Genomic DNA, 24,926 nt, shown 5'->3' with positions numbered 1-24,926 from the left:
TGAGGTGCTCAGGGAAACACAGGTGAGCCTGCTAGGTGCTTTGGAATAAGCATGTGCATACACAGTTCTGGGAGTATGTCCAGAAAAAATACAGAATTTCAGGCAAAACTTTTCTATTAAAAGTTCAAATTCTTGGAAAATGAGGTTCAGTAAGTAAGGGACAGTCAGAAAATGTTCTGATCTGAAAAAATACATCATGGAAACTCTTTAAGGTCCCATTTTACTGGTTAGAGAAGAAAAATTTCATATTTCACTTTGAAGTGATACTTAGAAATTTTAGTTAGCCTGTGTTAAATAATAAAATAAGCTTAAAGGTTTGATCCAGTTTACTGCAACTGATTTTTTTCTCTTCGAGATTCTTAGTCTGAATTATCTTAGTTTTATGACTTTTTATCTAGAGTTGGGATGTTGTACTGGAAAATTTTGTTTTGATTTCTGTTCTAATGGTACCATTAACAATTAAGCTTTAGAAATAGTATCAGTTTGGAGTGCTCTTTAGTATCCTGAAAGATTTATAATATTTATATAAATAATTTATTTATTGTGGCTAGTAATGCTTACTTTATTTTTAATCTAATAATGCTCCTCTGGAGATACTGAGCCAAGAGGTATTTATTTAAAATATAAAGGAAAGACGGTACTGGGGAAGTACAAAAATCTTAGTTACTGCTACAGAGAAACTGTTTTTCTGTGAACTGCTATTACCTGTGCAAGTCACACCTGGACAAGAACCGCACTATTTTAATTGAAGAAATATCTAAATATAAATTGGGTATCTAGGGGATGTAGAATGAACCCATCTGTTCAACCAAAATTGACTTTTTCATATCTGCTATCTTATTTGTATCCAAGATGAATACAAAGCTTCTCAGATAAACAGGTGCACTTTGATATTGTCCAATTAATTACTGTCAGTTGTAATGCAGTAGAAACTTGGTCTGTAGCTCTTCTTTGGGTTCAAAACCTGTTCCCTGATTCTTAGGATGCTTTCCTGGACATTTAAATCACGAACAAAGCTATTTTAAAAATTACAAATCCATCTCTTCCAATGAATCCCAGCAGCTGGACCTAAGTTTGACTCAGGTTACAAAATGCTATAAAGAAGAGAGTGATTTTTTTTTTCTCCCTACTGCAGTTTTTTTGGAGTAGATTTCAAAATGATTCCAAAGAAATTTTCTTGTTTTTGAGGGATGAGGGAAAGAAAACACAGGAAGTGAATATTTTCTCCAAAGATGTGAAGGGAAAAGAAAAAAAAGAAAAAGCTGCTTTTGGAAGCAACCTTACTTGGGACAAGAGCTGGAAACAGTTTTCTTTTGAAACCTGTTCAGGGGAAAATGTAAATTGAGCAGGTAATGAATTAATGAGACTGATCCCTTATGAAAGATTTGCAAAGAGCTGAGATTTAGACTTGATTACTTCCCCAAGCCCTCCTTTGCTCACACTTTCAATATGAATAATAATAAAAAAGTTTTTTTCAAAAAAAAGTAAAAAATGGGTTTATCTGTCATTGTCATGCTGTTCTCCGGGAAGAACTCAGCTCTTCTGTGCGCTGTTTCCTTAGATACTCCACGGCCAGCAGTTCTGTGCCTGGCTTCTGCTCTCAGTGCTGAGGCAGACATCTGGTGCAGGAGCTCTGGGTGGGAGCCTGAGACCAGAGGCCCTGAACTGACAACCCTTGGCATGCCAAAGGGCCCAGGGACTTGTGGCCTGGCCAGCTGAGGGACACTGAGGGACATGGCAGAAGCCAATGACCCCCACACTTCTCCTTCTTTACACTGGGAGGGGATAAAACTCAGGAGTTCCTTTGTTTGTGGTGTCTCCTCAAAGGCACCAGCTCAAGCTGTTGTTATTTAGTTATTGCACCAAGATTAAATTATTTTAAGGATTGGGATGTCTGAGACACTGCTATGGGAAAGCTGGGATCAAGTCAGAAAGGGAACCTGATCTGTGTGAGTGAGGGGGGTGCAGCTGTGAGGGGGCCTCTGTCCCTCAGGTGGTCACTCAGGTGGTGTGAGTGTGATGGCCACAGGGGCTCCTGGATGCTCAGACAGGGAAGTTTCCTTAGCACAGGCACCCTGGGGCTGGTCTGTCTGGATGGTGGGGGTCTGCAGTGGGGGGTCTTGCAATGGGAGTACATCTGTGGAGGAGGAGCTTTGTAACCAGACCTGGGGCCCGGAGCTGTGGTCTAGGGATGATCCGGTGCCACAGAGCACTCACTGCAATGCAGGTGCATCTGCTCCCTGATGACAGCTGTAATCAGTCATCACTTCATGTCCTGGTTTCAGCTGGGATAGAGTTAATTTTTCTTCCTAGTAGCTGTTCAGTGCTGTGTTTTGTATTCGGTGTGAGAATAACGCTGATAACACACTGATGTTGTAGCTGTTGCTAAGGGGTGCTCACTCCAAATCAAGGACTTTCCAGTTTCCATGCTCTGTCCTTGAGGAGGTGCACAAGGAGCCAGGAGGGAGCATGGCCAGGACACTGACCCAAAGTAGCCAAAGGCACATTTCATAGCATAGAGCATCATGCCCAGTATATAAACCGGGAGAGTTGGCTGGGAACACCAATGGCTGCTCAGGAAAGGGCTGGGCAGGGGTCAGCAGGGAGGGAGCAGCTCTTTTGTGCATCATTGTTGTTCTGGGGTTTATCTTCCTCTGTCTTTTTGTTCTCTCCCTTTTCATTACAGTTACATTTTTTAAGATTGTTGTTGTTGTTGTTATTATTAAACCATTCTTATCTCAACACACACGTTTTACTTTTTTTTCCCTGATTCTTCTCCCTATCCCACTGGGAGAGGTGAGGGAGGTGAGCAAGTTTATACATGGTACTTAGCTGCTGGCTGTGGTTAAACCATGGCAGTTGCCAAGAGATTTGGTTTTAAGTTCTTCCAGCCTCTCTAAGGACACCCTTTTCAAATTATTTTCTAACCGTGAACTCCCCAGTTTACCCTCTGCTTTGTTTTTTCATTGTGGAAAGCTATGATGCTCCTTATCCTCACCATTAAGTTAAAGGATGTGCAAGTAATAACTTTTGCTACTTTGATATCTCTCCTAGAAAAACAGCCTGGTGGTTCATTTATATCATAGATTTCAGGGTGGCAACCCTTGTTTCCAAAAATTGAGACACAACAGGAACATCTCTTTGCCATCTGCAAGACATTTCCTTCTAGGATCCCAGGGCTGGTTACAGGACTTCCAGACATTCCTACTGCCTGTTCCCCTGGGTGCACAGTGAGGAGACACCAGGTTTGTAACTATAACAGTGCTGCATGTAATTCTGAACTCTTCAGCACATCCTGCTGTCACTGGAACGCAGCTTGCCCAGGTCTGCTTGAACACCCACAGCATCTCCTCTCAGTTGTGTCTGGCCACTCAGCCCTGCATCCCTTTTTAAGCAGCCTGGATTTTGCTGGGAACAGCAAGGTGCTGACCCTGGCAAAGCAGCCAGGTATTGTGGAAAAGCACCTTCCCTATTACTGGCCAGCCATTATATGCTTGGAGAGGTTTTCAGTTTCAGACTTTCTTAGAAGGTCAGGAAACGATTGTTTCTGTTCCCCCTTTTTTTTTTTTCTCTGCAGAATTATTTCTGAACATAGCAGTATTTATTGCTTACTTTCCTAACTTCTCCTTTTAATCTTGCAACTGCCATTAGATAAAATAATGAACCGAGTTACTTACTCATAAAGGCAATGTAAATATTTGTTTTCCACTGTATTTCAATAAAATAATGTTGTCATGGATTACTGGCAGTAAATTATTTTAAGTTATACATTTAAAAGTAAACAAAACTATATACGTTAAACTATCTTTGATTATTTTTCATGATGCTTGTTGTTCCTTTCTTTTATTGGTGTTGCTATGAGATCTGAAATACTCGTATTTAGATTTTCAGTGTCTTCTTATTTCATTTCTATTGCAAATGCTTTCTACTGAGAAATTTTAAACAGTTTCCTGCATTCACTGCTCCCCTTCCCGTCTTCCAGTTCTGGCCTGATTCTGATAGTATCATTTATATGTTGTCACTTGTCGTGGTCCACCGAGTGAATTACAATTCTCATGTTTGGGTTCTGCATTTTACATTTGGCTCTTGAAAGGTAGTTGGGGAGGGAGAAGGGCACAATCTCAAATAAACCTCTTTTTTCTCAAATTTGTGGAAGTTATTTGCTGCTGAGATAAAACAAATGAAAAGTGGATGCTCTTTAATTTCCAGTGTGCTGTTTATCTCAAAAGCAGATTTTCTATTTGATAGAAATATTATGAAGCATTACTCCCAAGTGTCACCTAGAACCCATCTACATAGAAAGTATGAAAAGAACTGGGACATTTTTCACCCATATTAATAATTTTTCCATACAAAACTAGAACATATTTAAACCCGTGAATCCTTCCCCAATAGATGGCAGCGCTTTTACTCAGCTGCAATGATCTCACAAATTCATAGCCTACTTTCTTTATACAGAGTACATTTATCAAGTAGGATGGAATAGGTCCTTCAAGGATGTTTCATAGACTTTTTTTTTTTATTTTGAATGGATGGACACAATCTCAAACAAATGGCAAGATCTTGAACAGCTTGAATAATTAAGGATGGGTGACCATAATCTCCCAAGTGCTGATACCTTTTTCCTCTTTAAAGTAAAAAACCTTGGTAAGTTACGAACATGAAATTCTTTCTTAGAGAATTCTCAATAAATTTCCTTATGATAACACAGGTTTTCAGGACCTTGCTTTTCACACTGCTTAACTTTCATGAGCCTCCAGCAATACACTGGTGCTACCAGAAAGTTGAAACCGGAGAGCTGTTTTTCAATAGGGTTTTTTTAAAGATTTTTTAGGATGGCAAGTCTGTAAACATGGTACAAAATCTGAAGCACAAAATGCAAAAAGTTTCACCTCCCTCCCTTCAGCTCTGTAGGAGGAGCGCTGAATGGTCTGGCACTCTGATGACTAAAGATAAACTCTTAGCAGCCTAAATTTAGGCACCTCATTTTAAAAACTTTGGCCCAGAAATGTGAACCCAGAAGAATGAGATATGGTAATTCATTTCAAATTCCCTGGCTCTTGCGTCTCCCCAGACTGAGCATTTATTCATACAAATTGCTCACTGTTGCAGATGAATCACAAAATGTAGCCAGTGCAATAACTCTGCACCTGAGCATTATTTAATTCTGCTTTGCTAATGCTAGAAGCACTTTGTTCTTTCTCTATGTGTTTTAGCACCTGGCTCTTTTGGCTTTGTCTGAATGTGTTTGGGAGGTGAATAGGGAGAAAATGTACACATTTTTGCCCTCCTGTTCATCACTTCTACCTTTCCTAAGAGCTGCTGTTCCTCGATTAGGTGGTCAGCTTAATGTTCCTCCCAGCTTAAAGAAATGCAAGGGAGGCAATTACCAAGGGGACAAGTTTTCAGTGCATGTTTAGGAGAGGATTATTTTGTCAGAAATGTTATCTCTAGTGGGTCTCGTCTGCTTTGACACCAGGTTTTGTTACTTTCCTATAATGCTCTTTATGGTGAAGAGAATTACTGTGTTCCGTCTGTGGTGATTTTTGTCATTTGATGAGTTTGCAGTTTCTCTTGGGATTTTTGTCTCTTTAAAGGAGTATTTCAGCTTGTGGACATGAGAAATAGGTGGAGGTATGTATGTTGCCCACAATTTTCTCGTATGTTTGTGTGGGCTACACAAATGAGCAAAATTTTACAACACAGTTACTTAGGCAAGTAATTGGTACCATTTTTAAGGACACGGTGTAAGCTAAGATTGCTGTTAAAGATGCTGGTGTTGGTTACTTAGTGAAGTTCTGCTTCATGTTTTTGAAGGGATCGGATATCCCTTAGCCTGTATTAAGGATGGATCTCTTGTCATTCCACTGCAGCCTTAGAAGTCGTGGGTGTTTATTCTGAGCCAGTCATCTGTAGTCGGTGTCGTAAGAGAAGGTGATTCATCCCATCTGACACTAAATATCTGAGAGGCTTATTATGCAAATGTGTTCTGAAGAGGAAGGTGGTTGATGATGTTCCTGCTCAGCCCAGTGCTACAGTGTACAGAGCCTCTCTGTACTAGTGCAGTAGTTTTTGAAATAGTGTGGAAATTATCCAGGTTAAAACCCAGTAACTCGAAGTATTTTTTTCGTCTGTATTTGTTTGGGTTTTTTTTAACTGGGTTCATAGGGCCATTTATAACAGAGAGATAAGAATATCTTTTCAATAAATGGGGTCGTACTGGTGCAGAGGAAAGAAGTGGTTGAAGGCAGGAACATTCAAAACTGTGTAATGAACTGCTTCCTGAAATACATGTGTGCACTGTTTTATTAGGAGAGATGAACACACAGCAGTAATTGTTTAACCATGTATTAAGCAGGGCATTAACAATATCACTGGCAGTGCAGTGTACATCTCTCCATGCTTGCTATCATTTTATTGGACTATTAAGTGTGTTGAAGTGAACTCATCTATGTCAAACAAAGGGAACTTCTATGTATGTTGCTGGATCCTTCCACTGAGCTTCTCCCTCAGTACTAGTAGTGCAGTCTTCCCCAGTTTTAACTTCCTGGTGGGTTATATGTGTATGGATAAATATTCAAACTGCTGAGATGGGCTGTTTCTTTATCATATATAGTGATTATCCGAGTTCGTACCAGGAAGACAAAAAAAGTGACCATGCGAATCATAACTTTGTCTTGAGCCTTATGTAAATACGAAGAGAGGATGACACACATGGACTTCATTTGAGCATCTCACAGTCATGTTTTGAATTAACTAGGTTAGTTAACAGATAAGCTATCAGAGGCGTAGTGAGCCAGAGACAATATATTTTGGGAGGCATATTGAAAAGAAAGCCAGCCGAGTAGGATGCATTAGATATATCTCAGATAAGTTAGATCTCATGGACGGCATGTTCTGTGCAGTTATTCTCCACAGGATCCCTTATGCTGAGGTACCACCCTGCCCCAGTGTGCTTTTGTGGTACATGTAAACAGTCAGGGTACTTTGGTTTAGGAACTGAAGTCAGAGAAAGGTGGCTACCACCAATTAGTTATGAAGCAGCAGAGGAAGAGATGAAAAGAACTATACTGAAACAATGTCAGTAGCACTGAAAACAATAAAAATTAGCTTTACAGTACATTTTTATATAAGTTCTCTCTGGAATATATTTCCCATGTTTTATTTATTTTTATTATTATGTTTCTTTTTATTTTTGTAGGCTGTGGAAACCAACCTTGCATCAAAGGATAGTCACTGGGTCTATGTAAATGAGGTAAGAAAGTCAAAAGAGAAAGCACAGCTCGCTACATTCACTCATCACCATCTTTTGTTTCATATGTTTTGACACACCAAACTGAGCATACATGTAGCATTTTTGCTTTTTGAATGGCACAAGGTTCAAACTCAGTGGTGTTATTGCTTGTCTGTCTTAGTTGAATTGGCATATGTTGAACACCAGAGGTCAAGAGAAAGCTTCCAGTATACCTTTGGGAAGCAGAGAATATCTCATAAGAAAACTCAAATACAGGCATCTCTCTGCCAGAAGCTCACCCTCCACTGCTGTGAAAGCCTGCACACAGATGCCAGGAGAGGAAAGAGCACTGAGGCTACTTGCAAGTTTAGTCCATTGAAATATGTATTTACATGATACACGGGCTTTCTCTAGTGCAGAACTGTGTTGGTGTATTGGCCAAGATCCAGAATAGCTTAAATTCAAAATGTGCTGTTTTCCCTCTGCAGCAAATGGTATCCTGTCCTGCTACAATGATTATTTATTTTACCTTAGTGCCATGATACCCTAATGGGAATCTGTTCAGATTCTCATTTAAAAGACAATGAAATGTTGCACAATATATAGTCATTTATAAATCACTGATAAATGGCAGTGTTTTATAAATTTCTGGTTTAAATAATGATTTATTAAAAGATACAAAATATCTAATTTAAAAAGGACAGTGTTCACTGTCTTATTTTTATATTATAAATGCATAGCTTCTAATTTAACAGCCAATTCCTTTGTTAATTTCTCACTCCTTTCTTTGCACCTAGCTAATAATTTTGGATAGGCAACTTTTAATAGTAACTATGAACTGTATAGAGTGGCATTAGAGAGGCTCTGTAATTAAAGAGGGGTTAGGGAAAGCGAGTCAAATCGCTGCTTGTAAAGGCTTTATAAATTCTTTCTAGTCCTTGTTACATTTAAGTACCTCCTGGTTTGTCAGCTGCTGTAATGACCCACTAAAAAACGTCAGCAAGATGCCCAGAGAGCCAGTGTTTATATTCACATAAAGATAATGCAGTGCATATTTCCCTAAACATTTACAGAGAGGGAGTGTTTGTGAATTTTTTACTGCTGCTGTTATTGTTCAGATGTTAAACCTCACTTCACGAAGCCTGAGTCTGTAACATCGTGATAAAAGCCCTCGGCACTCATGCGCTAACGTGTGCTCTCACGTACACACACGAACACATCACACAGGGTGTCAGTTCTGCTTCTCTTTTGCAAGCTTTTGTTTTGTCTCCTTTGGGCCTAAAGACTGGGTAGAGAAGCTTGAGAGCAGCGTGTGAATTTAGAGTATAACTTTCTAGTGAAAAATACCAGTGCACACAATTTATGTCTCAAAATGCAATTAAGTCCAAACAGACAATTATAGAAGCTTTTTAGACTCATGAAATTTTGGAGAAATCTTTGCAGGCAAAAGGAAGAGGAAATGTCTTGGCTGTCCTTTCTTTAACAGAAGTGTTGGAGTTTGGGTGTGTGCTTAAAGCTGCTGTGAAAAGAAGGTGCATTGAGCATCCCCATGGATGCATCCATAGAAAAATGGAGGTTTCTTAGGGCTTGCTTCTTATTTAAGTGTGCATCCTCCGATGCTAGTAAGAAGACAGACTGATCATGCTTTCCATGTACATGTTTCCTGTTGGTGGTAGTGGGAACTGTGTAAGAAGACAGACTGATCATGCTTTCCATGTACGTTTCCTGTTGGTGGTAGTGGGAACTGCATGAACATTTGATGGAAAAGATGATGCTGATTCTAACTGTGATTTGTGGAATGGAATTAACCCTTAATTCCCAGCAGTCAAATCATCTCTTTTTGATGTGTTTCCACAAGAGTAAAGGTCCATTATGCAAATGGACCAAAACCTTAGTCAGTCCTTTTATTGTCCTGGATAGATTAAGGACCCTACATTTATTTCCCTGTTCACCACGTGACCTAATGATGCTGTTGCAAGGAAACAGAAGTGCAGGGCTGGCTGATTGAAGGGGCAGTAGCAGGAGGAGAACACAGGGACAATTTTTTTCCACTGAGGTTCCTTGTATGAAGAGCACTGGATTGTAAACAGGCTTTTCAGGCCTTTTGCACTTCAGGGAACCATTTAAGGGCTTTGCACAGTTTGAACTGCTGAGATTCCTGACCCAGAACACCTTACAGTGAGCTCTGTTTCCCACCTCTCATCAAGCCAGTGAGCATCTGAAACTTGGACTTACCTTGCTGTAGTAAGAATGACTATATAGCATGGTATCATTTCAGTAAGAGATTTTATTGTCTTCTTACTTTAATTAAATCTACTTTACTCTCTCTGTACTGACAATCCAATAAACACTTGTGTTTGGTTATTTTTTTTACCTTTGTGCACCTTCCCATATGGTAGAATAGGAGTTAAGTTTCAGAGTTAGAAATATTTTATCACTTTTTCCTTACCTAAGCAAGACCACCAAGGTTTGGTTGAGCTAATTTAAATGCATATGGCTGATAAACTTATTACAGAGCAAATGAACAAATGTGGAACATGAGTTGATCTTGAATTACACAGCTGTACTGACAAAATGCTCTTTGCTGGTTTTCAATAGCCTGGGTCTGTGCTGAGGTAACTGTTCAGGTTGGATGGCATGCTGGTGAGAAAGGACTCGGTCATCTTTAGAAAAAGGCTGGCGAATTGGGAGTTGAATTTATTGTGTGGGGTTGGAAGGTTGAAACATTACCTGGCAGGTTTTCTAGGAGAAGAGAATACACAGGGATTGGTCTTTTCAGACAGTATCATGCCCTCATGTGTGCTCTTCAGAGCCAAAGTCCTAAAAACCCTCCTGGTTTAAAAATACATATTTGTGTGTCCACTTTTCTGGTTTCAAACGTTATGCTTCAAAATTGCAGATCTGTCAAAAGTAGTGGAGATTAGAGGGGGAAAAAAAAGAAATGTGTTTCTAACTACCCACCCTCTTTTTAATTCCTGTTTCATCATCTGCACTTTTATTTTTCTTCATCTAGAATTACTAAATAATCCCTTGCTTTCATTTAGGTAGTGATGCTACCTGAATTCTGGGTTAAACATGCCAGGTAGCTTGTTAAAAGCAAGAATACTTGTGATTCTTGTCTGTGTAAAAGCAAACTCTTCCAAATTATGATTACTCCATGTTTAGCTGTGTCTCCAGAATAGTCCAAAACATTTTATTATCATCGATTGTGTTGGGAACTGCCAATTGCTTGCAGTTTTGACCCAATGGAAGATCTGTTAGAACATATCTGGTGTTCTGTTGGAACCTTTGCTGTTTATACCTTTAATGGTTGAAGTGACCCAGCAGCTTTGATAGCCATCTGCTGCTGCTTCTTTTGGCAAGACTGGCACAGTTGCAGATGGCCCCTATTTTTTGGATGTTTGTTTCCTGGGTTTTTTTCCCTAGTTTTCTTTATTATTTTTACTTTTCTCTTACTTTTCTTTCTCTTTCATACCTGACATCAAGCATCTCTGCTGGCTCCTCATGACATTTTTTATTCCCCCCTTCTCTTTTTCTGCCTTTTCTGAGAAAATGCTGTGCCTTCCCCAGGGCATGTGTCTGTGGGAGAGGTACAAGAGCAATACTTGAAACTGAATTTGGATGTGCTTGCATCAGGAACAGTGCTCCAGGAGCCTGTGTCTGCTTCTTTACTAGCAGCAGCAGTAGGTCTGGGGGTATAAATAGAATTAGAAACCGTATTTCCCTTTTTGTGGGACATTTCATGGTTTTGAAATTGAAGTCTCCATTCCAAGGGTAAAGAAAAGATAAATTATTCTGCAAAACTGGAATATGGAACAAAAATATAGTCAAATTAAACACAGGATTTTATTCCTTCTATCAATGTATTTAATTCTGATTCCAGGTTTCTAAACATTCACTGTTTTTATGTGTAAATCAGTAGAAAAGGTAATGAGCTACTCTTCCTGCAAGTGGAATGGTACAGAATTTGGCAGATAATTCGAATGAGTTGTTTCACTACTATGATGCCCTCTTTTAGATTTCTTTTTTAACTGTTCAGAAGTTTAATTGAAAGCTGTAAGACAGGGTCAGGCAAAGCCCAAGACTACTCATTGATATAGGAGAACACTTTTTGTGAAGGGCAGGTAAGGATGAAGAGCGTAACATGTCAAAACCATCCATATCTGCTCTGAAGCTGAAGAGAAGGAAAAACCTTTGCCTGGAAATATACAGAAGACACTGAGGAAGACTCTTTTTGAAAGAGCATTTTTTTGGACAAAAATGCCCCAAAGACAAGAAATTAAAGGAAGATTTTAAGTTCCCTGGCAGCTGAAAAAGTAGGGTTGAGATACAGGCAGGGCTTCACAAATTTCCTTTGATTGACGTTATCTGTACGTGCTTAAAAAGTTAAGGCAGTCATCAGTTCAGATTTCATTATGGCTGAGGAAGAATGGGCTAGAAGCCAGAAGACAGTTGGTGTGAAAGTGGTCATGCCATGGCAACATGCACTTTTTGGAGAAGAGGGAGAGGTGGGAAGAGGACAGAAGGGTTAACAGACATCAATAAAAAGATTGTCCAACCTCACAGCTTTGGGAAACTATTAATGCTTTTGGAAAGATAATACAGTAAGCAAAGGGTGGCAAAAGAACTGTGGGATTCTCTGAAGATGAAGGCATAACAAGGTATCCTTATGGTTCCAGTGGCTTATCTTCACAGAACTTGAAATCAGAGATGAATTCTAAAGAAAAAGTGATTGTAAAAAAGGGCTAGGGAAGACTGTAAAGGTGTAACAAAGTAAGGGATTATAAAATAATCCCTTTGTGTTGCAAAAGGACTCATACCAGAGACCATGAAAAGTAATAAGAAAAAGTTTAGGTATAGCAGAAGATAAAGAAAAGTGAGAGGTGATTACTTGAAAAATGAGAATTTAATGTTTTTACTTAGTTCCCTGATTCTGACTTCATAGAGACTATTAATTATGACCAGACTTTTAAAAACATATTGTTGGTAGTTCCAGATTATTTAGATGAATCTGAGGCATTCCACCAGGTGAGATTTAATACAGAGAAGTGATGAGTGTTTTGCTTGTGGCTACAAAATGGGGTATAGGTGGTGAGCATCTGCAGGAGCAGCTTAGAATGCTTGTGGATAAAATCAGAGTGACAATCAGTCCTGTTGTGGTCCTGCTGAGTTAGCAAATGTAGTCCTCAGATAGGATACCAGAAACATCCATTGTAAGATAAGGGAGGCAATTATTTCACTCTGTTTGATATCAGCTTGGCTTTGTTGGAACAATATTGCAAGTTTTGGGCAAAACACTTTGAAAAAAAAAACAAGACATGCAGAACAATGTTGAAAATGTAGAGGAGAGCACTAAGTGTGATAAAAGCTTGGTAAAATATGACCCATGTGAAAAGGCTGAAAACCTGGGTATAGCAGTACAAATAAAACAAGAATATGATCCCATTTTCACTCTGGAAATATAAAGGAAATACAATTTAATCTTCTGCAGTGGAAACTAGATCTAGTATTGGAGAATGGTTTATGATCTGAGAACGTATAGGAACAACTTCCTTGGTTACCTTCTTCCGTCCCATTATCTCTCTTCATACCTGGTTCTGCTCTTGTTTTTTATTCTTTATTTTTCAGCATCCTACTCACATTATATAAGCCAGCTAAACAATTTCAGTGTCAGTATGCAAGGACAAATACAACAGTGTTTGGAATGCCACTGGGTATTTTCTGATCTGCACCTTCTGTTCTAGGTCTGTCCACACAGCTTTTTTCAATATGGTTATGACAGTGGCAGTTTATGCAAAGAGTCACTGCACATACTTCTTATCGAAGCATTTATTCTGTACTTTTCATGGTAAACAAGAATGTTTGGGATCTGTGACTCATGGTTGATTTCCAGTCATCACAGACCTCCATCCTTCTCTGCTTACCAGTGAATAAGCTGGAATGACTCTTTTTGAGTCAGCTAAATCCACCCCTGGGATCACCTCAGCGATTTGACTTAGCCAGGGATGAACTGAGCGTTGTGTTTCCTGATATCAGTCATTTGTAATGGAGGATTATGTGGTAACTGTGTGTGCTTTGGATAGAAGTATGCCTAGTAATGAATTTCTTGCACTTTTAGTGTTTTAAAAATAGATTTAATTGTAAGGTGTAAAAAATAAGTCTGAAAGCTAAAGATTAGAGCTCCTTCTTGATTTTTTGTTTTCATTTGTTGCTTTTGCATTACATTGATTCTCATTGATTCAGATCAATCCACATCAGAACAGACACAAAGGAACATTTGTCATTAACACAAAATAACTTCTTTTTTAGTTTTAGAATCACCACATTGTTTACCATATGGACTAACAAATGCTGAAATTCAGTATTCGCTTCTAAATTCTCAAACTGCAACCACAGGAATAGTGGGAAGAACTAGTAGAAATTTTGTTATTTTACTGCCTAAAAGATCAGGTAGGCACTAGAAAGGAATGTACTATGGGATAAAGAAGTCCTCCTTGTAGGTTAAGTGCCAGCCCCTGTGGGTATTTCTGATGGCACAATGGTTTAAAAAGTGAGGAGGTGTTCACAGGGACTGCTCAATGGGTGACTGAATTTCTGAATTCCTGTATTTCAACGTACAGTTTAATGCTATGCAGAGAAACTTGAATCTAAGGTTGAAAACGGGCTCTTTGCTTTATCACTTAGAAAAACTTGTGCTGTTATTTGTCCCATTTAAAAGCAAGCAAACAAAAATCAAACAGCTTATGCTGCAGCATTGTGGGGTGGATAGCAGAAAGATAAGTAGTGTTTTTAATGGCTCTTGCAAATTCAAAGATGCTTTTTTTACACATAGAATGTGGAAAGCCAGTTGATCTTCGTGTATGAACATGAGCTGAATAACTGGGGCTTTTAAAAATCATCAAAAGCTTTTATATATATATAAGCAAAAACAGTCTTAAAAAAAAAAAGTTAGGGACCAGTTTGTTATTGGTGGAAATCTTTTTTCAATAAGAAGTTTGAAACAAATAGCTGTAGAAATAGAGTATTATACAAATTCCAAGCCCATAGGAAGGCAAAGTATTCAGTGGTAAGAAGACAACTGAAATTCTTGTAAGCTTTAATTAAAAAATCAAACTAAACTCTGATTAAAACCCAGAAAAAGTTGCTTTTAAATATTTTATCTTTTCAGTCCTCAATAAGATACTGCTTTGAAAATATTTGAGTCAGTAAGCACAGAGAAACTACTAAAGCAAATGCAGCTGTAATGTATTTGGTTAAATTCTTCCCAGCTATGATGATACTTGCCAGAAAAGCTCTCTTAGCTGAAAAGGAGAAGGGAGAAGTGAAGTAGGAGGAAAAGTTCTTGGAATTTTTTTTGAAGGAAAAGTAATACAAAAATTTGGAAATATAGCAAGAGCACACATTTCATCAGAGAAGCCTTAGACAGGAAGTTAGAGTGCTAAGGGACTTGGAGAGCTCTGGGCCACGTGGGGATGACATTGTCCTCATCTCTTGACTACCAGTCAAAAATTTTAGACAGCAGTTGACCTTATTCTTCCATTTTGGACAGATGACACCTTCCAAATGATGCTGGTGGTGTTGCCAGCAGATTAATTTATAGATCTTTAGTGGACAGATAGAACTTTCCCAAGCTCAGCCCAGGTGATCAGTCAGAGCATAGTGCAGAAAAATGGCTATTGATGCTTTTCCTTTTCCCTCTCAGAACATCCACTCAAAGCATCTTTCTTCTAGTCCTTCTCTGGACTCAAGCTCAATTCTTTTTTCTGCTGTTTTTACAGGTCTCTATTCACCACTGTTTCATTGTCTATAGGAGGCAGTTTTCTCTATGAGGGACAAGAAAGTGTCCCATCAACATCCTGGTTCTTACTTTCCATTTCTATCCCACATCTCCTTTGCTTCTGCCAATATTTGTATTCTTTCCTTTCACCACATCACACATGCCCAGTATATGTCTGCAGGTACTGGTCCTCTTGATTTGAGAATCAAGTGGCTTCTCAGCTGTCATCTGGGCACTTCTTTATTATTTTCCTTTATAAAATATTTTTTTTAAATTGAGAAAAATTGAGCAGAAAATAGAATAGTAATTATCAGATAAAGTCTATCTCAGCAAGCTACTTTTTTCCCCAAGGGCAGCATGTAGGAAGGTGTTAGATAATGAATGATGAGCAGAGTTTTCTTAGAGCATGGCTGTAGAGCAACACTGGGAAAACTCACTTTGGAAGAAAAAAAACCTTATGAATGCAGTGGGGTTTTTTCACTTTTTTGGAAAATATTTTTCTAGAAATGCCTTTATTATATGCATTTTGGGTGATCAGCAGCTATGCCCTGTGCAAATTTTTATGGCCTAATTTTTGTTTGGGTAGAGCCAGGACTGGGGTTCTGCTCACTTTTTCTCTTCATATGGAGGTACCTAAGATTATTTTCTTTGTTTCATTTTAAAGCATCTATCTGTGTAATGATATTTATGTTCACTTTGATAACCAGAAGTTAGTAAATCTTTAACACTTCCCCTTGTCTTACTTTTCGTTGGAAAAATCCAGACCTTTTAATGATCATTTATGAATGCAAGTGGGGCAAGCATTTTAAGATATTCTCAAATTATACAAAAATACAGAGTAAAAAATAAGTTTAAAAATGGAGTAGAAATACAAGGAACACAATGTGGAAGTTTCATAAGATTTAGTAAATGACATATTTCAGTGCAAAATGTAGCAATTTGCAATTACACTTTATTCTAATTGTATTCCAGGTACTCTTTTACTTGCTTAAGGAAATCTCACTTGTCTCCTTTGGCCACTCTCTTTAACACCACAGAATTTTTATTGATTTATTTATCTCCACAAAAATCTGTGGGTTTTCTTTTTCTGATAAATGCTTGAAAGTTATACATAGACATGAAACTGTACTCCATGTGTACCTGCATCCTGCCCAAAGAAATTTGTAGGGCTTAGAACTGACCTAATTCTAATGCTGTGAAATTACACAGAAAGAGTCTTTGTCAGCTAGGAGCAAGGTCAGAGATGAGCTTGGATGAGTTGTTTTATCAGTGAGTTCCACACTAAAATCAGTGGTGGGGTTTTTTGTTTGCTTTGTCCAGCTTTTACTATCATTTTGTGTGCTTTTTTTCCCCCCAAGAGAATTACTTTTTAATATGGAATAATATTTTGTTAAATCAGAGGATCTCTTACTGTATAAGCACTCACTATGATCTGAGAAAGACATCTGGACACCCAGTGCAGAGGCCTTATTTCTAGGACTAGAGCTAATTAATTTTAATTATGACTACATCCCTGCAGAGATTTTGAGGAGCATTGGGTAAAAAGAAGTGAGGTAGTTCTGGATGTGTGGGAGAACAATGAGGATGGGAGTTGGACAGGTGATTGTGCACATTTGTATTAGAATGTTTTCTGGGGTAAGAAAAGTGGATGGGGTCCTTTCTTTAAAAGATTGATCTTTTTATTTACATATATGTGTGTATCCATAGGTGTGTGTGTGTGTCTTCATGTGGGATGCAGAGAAGCCAGCAAAATGTAAATGTTGAATAAATCTATCTACAGGGTAAGCTGTGGTGAACCTTCTAGAAAAACAGCTAATTGAATGATGTTTTCTGGATTTTCAACAAGTGTTCATTTATAGATGTAAATAGTGCATTGAGGGGAGTTAGAATAACCCAGAAAACAGTATTAATACTACTGAAGTATCCAAATAAATCGCTAGCTTGTCTCCACAGGCATCCTTGTTCTCACTGCTGTTCTGTTTAATCCTCCAGTTTTCTCAGGGATGTGTTCTCTGGAAATATGTTTCAGTTCTTTAAATTATTAATGTCATTAAAATTTATAATTTTCTGTCATTACCTCTAGGAAAATAGAGATTGTAATGTGAAACATAATTGTCTTATTTTGCGATTTGTGTTATGATAGTTGAGCACGACTAAAGTGGATTTAAGTATTCCCCTGAGCAATATGACGTGGTATTGCAGACTAACTGAAGTTCTGTGTGTGCAGATAAATAAACAGATAAACCCATTCCACAAATGACCAACATTTGTGTTTCTGAGACATCTTTGACAGGCTGTGTATCACCTAGAGGCGACACAAAATGTGTGTGGTGAGAGCAGAACTGAAGGTTTGGGTGATTTGTGGTGCTTTTTTTTTCTGTTTTCAGCCATTTGGTCTGAGTGTGCCTACCAAGGGATGCAGTCTAGGAGGTTATGAGTTAAAGCTGTGCCATAAAACTGTCTCTCCCTCAGACTTCGGCTTTGACACGCTGTGTGGTTTTAACAGCCCTCAGCTCCACAGAGGAGAAATCTGGAGGGGTCTGTAGAGCTTGGGGGTCTGCTACACTGTCTCCTTGCAAGGCTGCAGGTGGTGCTGCATTTTCTATTAAGCCTCAAAATCTTTGCCTTCTATAAGAATATATTTGTTTTCTGATTTACTGTTTTCATGCCACACCAGTTGGTCTGTCATTAATGCAATGAATTTCACCTTCTGCAAAGTTAAAAATTCACCTTCCTAAAAAAAGATGGGAAATTGGCAAAGAAACTCTAAATTGAGCCAAGGTACAGTACTAGTCAACCATAACAAGTAATTATTATAACCCCATGGTCATTTCACTCACAGCTTGACAGAGAAAATAGCAAGAAAACAAAGTATTTTTTTTTTCTTGAATGTTAAATGTCCAGGGCCAAGTTCACTTCTGCTGATGACACAAGGTATGGGCCCTGTTGACCAAGTAATTGCAGCAACATGAGTAATTTTCAGCCCCCTGAACTGCAAGGGGCTGAGAGAGCCCTGTGCAGGCTGGACACTGGGCTGGCCCAGCTGTGCAGCCAGGGCAGTCCAGCTGTGCTGGGGACAGGCTGATGTGACTTGCAGATGCTGCTGGTGGCCCTGATGAGGGGCTGGGATGGACAGTAGCTGCCTGGGGGGTGAGTGCAGCAGCAGTGCCTGCCTTTCCTCACAGTGAACTCCTGCCAGGACAAAAAACATCACAAGCTGCACCTTGGTTAGGATTTCAGGATCAGCTGAGCCTCTGATTTTCAAACTGGGGTAAAAAAAGGGGTTTTTGTTTTGTGTGTTTCTTTAAATACAAAATGCGTAAAGCATGGAGTTGAGCTGGCTTCAGTCTCCCTGTAAGAGCAGTAGATGCAGGCTCTGCCCCAGGATGGATTAGAGGGTTGGGGTGTCTGAAGGGGCACTTTAGAAAGTGTGAAGCCTGGAAAGAAAAGCAGCCTGTCCTTGAGGTCTCCTTATATCTTATCCCAAATTATTCGGTGTGCAGAAACTGATGTTCCTAAATGTGTCAAACCCCTCCATAAAGTTTCTCCTATTTTTTATTTTCTAATACAGACAAGCTCAAAAGACTTCCTTGAGTCATTATCAGAATTAGTCTGCAGAAATGATCTATTGTACTAACAGGAAAAGTGCTTTCTTGTACCATTGTTCACAGGTGAAAGAGCCATATTTCCTGAAGACTGTTATGTTTTTCAATTGTTATTTTGTCCTGAGGATATAGTGAGGTTCTAGTCTGTCAAACAAAAATTCTTTCTATATAAATTTCATTTCAAGGCTCTTTTTTATTTTTTTTTAAGAAATTTATTGAGACCATTTTGGTGCTTTCCTTCGAGGAACTATATCTGCAAAATTGTAGTATTGCCAAGATAGATGGTACTGTGCTAGGCTGTGTTCTTTGGTTTCATATGATGTATAAAAAAATAGCATTTTTGTTATTAAACATAAAATAACATTTGGCCTAGACTAAGCATGTGCATCTGTAATATTTTTCTCCTATTGTCTTTTTAGAAACATTTAACCAATAATGAAAGAAAAACATAAATTGTCTGGACAAATATATGTTTTTAAATGGCTGTGTCTCCGTTCACAGGAAATCACTGATAATGAAATATTAGAGTTGGTGCACAGTGCTCTGGGGAGGATGACAGTTATCCGGCAAATCTTCCCTCTCTCAAGGGACAACAACCAGAGGTGCATGAGGAACAACCACCGTATCTCATCCCTGCTGTGTGATCCACAGGAAGGCTATCTTCAGATGCTGCAGGTCAGTAGCTGTGCACAGCAGAAAAAATCCCATCTTAGGACTTTGCCATGGGACAGTTTTCTTCGGCTGTATTAACTCAGAGGGGGAATCAAATGAGTACAGATAAATCTGAGGATGTAACCTTTGGTCAGCTTTCCTTGAGTTTATCAATTTATTTTATTTCCCAGGACTGAGTGCTTTAGTTGTGATGTTACGTCCATGAAGTGGTTACACTAACCCAGAGCTGATTTTGCATATTTCATTGTCTTAAGAATCCTTCTATATTTGAAAAATATTGTGCCATCATAGTCCTGTGGTATTACTGCTTGCTTACTGTATTTATGCTTATTAGACCTCTGTTGTGAAAGAGTTAATCTGGAAGGATAACAGAACTCTGATAGGTATTGGGCTGTAGAGCATTTCATATTTAGGTAATGGACTGAATCAAGCTGATGTATTCAGTCTGTCCCTTTTCAACAGTCTCAGAAGTTTCCAGCAGCAGATAATTGTCTGAGTGTGTGAAATATGCACTGCTAGTTCAAGTGTCGGGGTTTGATAACACATTTGACTCTGGTGTTAGCACCATCTTGACATTTCTTGGCAATTTATCCCAGATACCAGAATTTTTCTTGCAGTAATTTAAATATTATTTAATAGGTGCTACTTCCAGTGATAGTGCAATAATTTAGAAACACAGGCCTTGGACTTTCAATGGGCCTTGTGTGTTTTGGTTTACTTTAGACACAGTTAAAAATCTCATTTGTATCACTGTTGAAGGTGTTGGATATAGCTGTAAACTTTAGTGGGACTTAGAATATAAACTTGCTTGATATCTTCTAATTGCAAACTTAGTCTTAAACTGAGATGGGTTGAGTGAGGACACAGTGGTTGAGCCTGTGGGTTGTCCAGTGTGGGTGTGTGTGGTGGAGTGATCGAGAAGGGGCTTGGTTAGGGCTTGGGGAGGGGCTGTCACCAGCCTGGGCTGCCACAGCCTGGTCAGGAGGGTGGTGTGGGGTCAGGGCTCCTGCAAGAGGGAACTCAAGTCCTGGCTTGGAAGAGTTTCTCAAGAACAAGGTGTGAGGCTTATAGAAGCCCAGGGGAGAGGCAGGGAGATGGTCAGGAATGGAGGTGGATTCAGATGTCCCAGGGGGATAGGGGTGTTAATTTTACTTATTTGCACTCTACTAAAAAGTTGTAGCTGCTGAAATTGAAATCCTTTAAGGGACAGATATGAAGAGTTCCTCCTTGAAGAGAAGCTCTGCTGGCTCAGATTCTGCCCCAGCCATGGCAAAGTTTGGGAAATGCCAATCACACCCCCTGTAGTTCTGAATGTGGCTGTATTCTTTCTGGACAGGGGAAAATCTATGCCTGTCTTGGCTCAGAAAGAAAAGACACTTTTGATCTTTGTTAGTAACTCTGAGGTATGCTGTAATGAGAACAAAGGCCGCTCATTTCAGAGGATCAAAGCAATTTCCAGTATGATGAAAAATTATCTGTGCTGCACCAACAAATCACTCATTGGGGAATAATCTTCCATTACAGCGGGATTTTGAGTATTGCTGCCTGTGCTCGTCTGTGCATATTCTAATTCAGAGGCTCATCTGAAGGGCTCTGACAGGCCTCTGAGCAAGTTCTAATTTGCTAAAACTGTATCTGGTCTGCACCAACAGCCTCATGTCCTATTACTAAATTTCATTGATAAGGACCCTTAGATAAGGACCCTCTTCCTGATGATTCCCAAATGTGGCTTTTGGGAAGCAAAACATTCTCAGCTTCTATCTTCCAGAAATATGATACCACCTTAGAAACTGTCTTTGAGAGAATGGTATGGTAATGTTCTGCTTAGCCCATTAGTGCCTTCTCTATGAACTTAAGAGAGAGAGACAAAGAAGCGCAGAAGTAAAATGTTCACCTTTTGGCAGCTGATTCCATAACTTTCATGTCCAGTTGCATTGGCATGAAAGACAAAGGGCACACGTGAGAGCTCTCTGAATTAGCCGCCCCCAGTATATTTTTAAGTGTCTATAGACTGAATGCAGGGTGCTTTTCTCGTGCACAGGTGTCCTGGGGTGACGTTATGAAGCCGCTTTATTCCTTACCCGTCCGCTCCGTGCCCAAGGCCGCTGTGCCTTTGAGCTGGGCCCGGGCCGGGCGGAGCCAGGGCCGGGTGCGGGGCCTTTGAACGGCTCAGCCCAGCGGCTCGGGGGCTGCGGGGCTCGGCAGGGAGTGCCCGGGAGCGCTGTGCTGCTTTTCTGGGATTCCTTTGTGTTCCAGCCAGCTGGGAAAAGGTTCTGTTGGTTTTCTTCTTGTTCTTTTTTCCCTTTCCTTCCCCTTGCCTCACTGCCTCCCTTCCCTCCTCGCCGGTCCGGGGAGCCTGCAGGGGCGGCCCCAGCGGGCCCGCGGGATGGCCCCGGCTGGTCCGCGCCCGCGTGGCTGTTCCCTCTCTGGGAATTTGCTGTATTTTGAGGATTTTTTCCCCCTGTTCTACCCTGTTTTGTTTGGTATTAATAAACAGTTTGTTTTTTTTCCACTCTCACTTGCTGTGACCCACTTGTCTTACTGGTGGAGGAAAAAGGGAGGCCATTATCCCTTTGGAGGAGACACTCAATCCGGAGTTTTTCCTCCTGAAGTTTTGTCTCAAAACCCAAGACAGCAGTTATACCTGAAGTGTATAGCTTCATTTATGTTTTATAGGTTTTGCCAGTATACCTTATGTAACACCTTATGGACTTACGGCTCATATTAATTTCCGAGTGTGACTGACGTGTTATTAATGGTCCTGTAATTCAGGTACTTGCAATTTTCTGTTTCCTTTTTCTTGCTTAAAAAAAATAGTGGTGACCTTTTGTTGTACAGAAGTACATCACTGAATTACCCCCGTTGCCAGAGGCTGCAGGAGCTCCAAGCTCTGTATCAGACTGCATGAATCCACCAGAGGCAGTGCCCTGCCTGCCAGCACCGAGTCTTTGTGTTGCTTTGAAGTACTTTGATTAACACCACAGTTTGGAAATCCCTGCCTCATTCTCCCTTGGGCAGTCTCATATTAATAATTGTTTGTTGTCAAGGTAACTTACCAGCTATTGTTGGTTAATTATTTATTTAATGACTTTGAGGAAGAATAAGCTAATCTCTGTCAACCTCTAGCTGTAGTATTTTTCTAGGGGAGAATTTAGCGTTTTTAACAAGCTAGTGAAAAAAGAAACATTTACGTCATGGATTATTAACTTTGTTCTGGCTAAATTAATGAAAATCTTTTTGGAATGATTTTGTTCTCTGTGTCTTTAGTACCATATCCTGGAAAGTTGTTTTTCAGTGGGTGATCATCCCGGTTTGGCATTCTGACAAGCCTTTTAAAGATCAGGCTGTTCTGCAAGCTCATCCAAAAACTCATCTGTTCTGAATGCTTTGTGGAAATCCAATCTTATTCCATCAACCCACTTGTCAAAATTTTGCTCATGCCCTTATTTCTTGCACATATAATATACTCAATTGGGTTTCTGCTTCAAGTGGAGAAAAAGCTTTATAAAGTTTCCTGTCTTGACCATTTTATTTGACTTCAGAGGACTGCATTGCTCTCTTATTCTTCAGGTAGGATTTTTTGTGTCCATCTCATTTACTTCTGGTAAATGGAAAAGACACAGTTTAGAACTTGCTTTCTTCCACTGACTGTTGGTATCCTGTGGTTTGGGCCATCAGTGTTGTCAGTGTTGACTCATCTGGAGAGAAAGCACTGAAGCACTTCAGGATTTATAGTTAAATCTAGTTAGTCCTAGCTAGACCTAGTATGTATCCCCACATGGCATTTGAATGGTATACAATGGTATAATTGCTATTAAACTGTAGATTATTTCACAAATGTTCTTACAGACTCAATTTGAAGAAATTTTACTGTATAACTTGCTTCTTTCCAAAGTATTTCTCTTTAAGTATTCGTTTTGATGGCACTCTACAAACTTGATTTTCAATGAAGGTATTTTTTTCTTTCATCAGGTTAGTCACGATGCATTCATAAATTCAAAATCAGATCTTTTTCTGTTTACGTTTTTTTAAGAAATAATTCTCTTTAGAAATGTCATTCCCATTAACTTGTTTTTGCCCTTGCTTACCATTTATGTATTTGATGAGTTCAATCCATGTTAGATTCTAAAGATATTAAAATATATTACAGGGACACAGTGTATCTGAAATTGTTCAGCATGGTCCAAAATAGATAATAGGATTGAAAAGGCAAAAAGAAAACCCCAACATACTGTGTCACAAAATTAATGAGGTTGTTCCTGATTGAGAGTCCAGCCTCTCTACTGAAGAACTACTCCAGGCATTGCTTTGACGTATTTGAGGAGATCTTGAGAAGTGTGGGAGGATATTCATTGAAAGAGCTGATGATCTCCTTGAGTAAAAATTCCATTCTTCAGCGATATGTCCATCAGACATCTGTGTAGGCATCTCTTAGCAGTTGCTCCTACAAAGCTGGGGTTTTATTTCTGATCTATCTTCTGTTCAGGAGTCACTGCAATTTAACTACTGTAAGTGAAGTTATTTTTTTAGCATGTGTTTGACTGCCTAAACTTAAGGGCCTGATCCTGCAGTTTTGTCCAACTAAATGGCCTTATTCTCACTTGACTTGTTAACACTGCTGTTATTACACAACTGTAAAGTGCTACTGAGGGGCAGTAAATATTGATTAAACCCTATTAAAGCATTCACTTTCTCCCATAAAGGATTGATGAGCCACATTTTTCCTTTTCTTTCAATGCAAACCTATATTTGCTTGTCTCTTTAGCAAAGTTTAATTTGGATTTTTGGCCAGATGTTCAGTCACAGTAAAATTGTTTCTGAGTACAACGTGAATGTAAAGTATCCTTGAACTGACTTTACTGCCCATTGCAAAGCACAAATCTCTCCCTGAAGCCCAATGACGTGTGTTTTCTACAAGGTGTGTTAGCAGAAGAACTCATTAAAAACCCCAAAGCACTGCGGGTGTCCCGTGGCTGTGGGGGACTATGCTGGAGGCTAAAACCCCAGGTAGGCTCTGCAGTCATCTTTTCCTCTCTGCCTCTTTTGACTGCTGGGTTTCTCTGTTTGCATAATTATTTCATTGAATTTTTGTTCAGTGCTCAATCAGGAAGCAGACAACAGTGGCGATAAGAAAGCATCAGTATCTCCATTTTTCATTTTTTATTGCCTCTGAAACCTAATTTGTACCTATATTTATTTATAAATGAGGTAGGATAAAATTATGATCTTGTATGCTGTTTTGCAATTCCAGCATTGCCTCTTGTCCTTCTGTTTTACTCTTAGTTGAGTTCAGTTTTCTCTATCAAGGCATTCCTACTAGACTTTCCTTGGATAGTTAGTGTTAGCTGTGCCAAATTCCTGAGATGTTTAGTGAGTGAAGCCAATGCCTCCAGCTAACAAACTTGAGCATTACAGGGTAATCTAGGCCTTGTATTATTGTTGACATGTTGTTACAAAACATACTGGCAAAGAAAACACTCATAACGATGTTAAATGCCCATAATAAATAACTGAAGGACAGTGCGCATTCACAGAATAGAACCTGTAAGAAGGGAAGAGTGTTGTGATATGTGTAACAGTCCTGGTTTGAGGCAAATTCGGAGGAATATCTGAAATGAACGTCCTCTGATAGAAGGCA

General features: G+C 39.3%; 1 protein-coding gene across 1 annotated transcript in view; it reads left to right on the top strand.

Moving 5' to 3' along the window:
- Positions 1-24,926, top strand: part of GRID1 (glutamate ionotropic receptor delta type subunit 1) — a 513,295-nt gene that overhangs the window by 384,912 nt on the left and 103,457 nt on the right. The window contains 2 exon segments of the mRNA XM_017746337.1: positions 7,202-7,255; positions 19,118-19,291. Coding sequence (XP_017601826.1) covers positions 7,202-7,255; positions 19,118-19,291 — 228 coding nt within the window.

This window comes from Corvus brachyrhynchos, unplaced genomic scaffold (genome assembly GCF_000691975.1).
Source record: "Corvus brachyrhynchos isolate BGI_N302 unplaced genomic scaffold, ASM69197v1 scaffold279, whole genome shotgun sequence".
Taxonomy (NCBI): Eukaryota; Metazoa; Chordata; class Aves; order Passeriformes; family Corvidae; genus Corvus; species Corvus brachyrhynchos.
The sequence above is the reverse complement of the archived record's forward strand: the minus strand, read 5'-3'. Positions and strand labels throughout refer to the sequence as shown.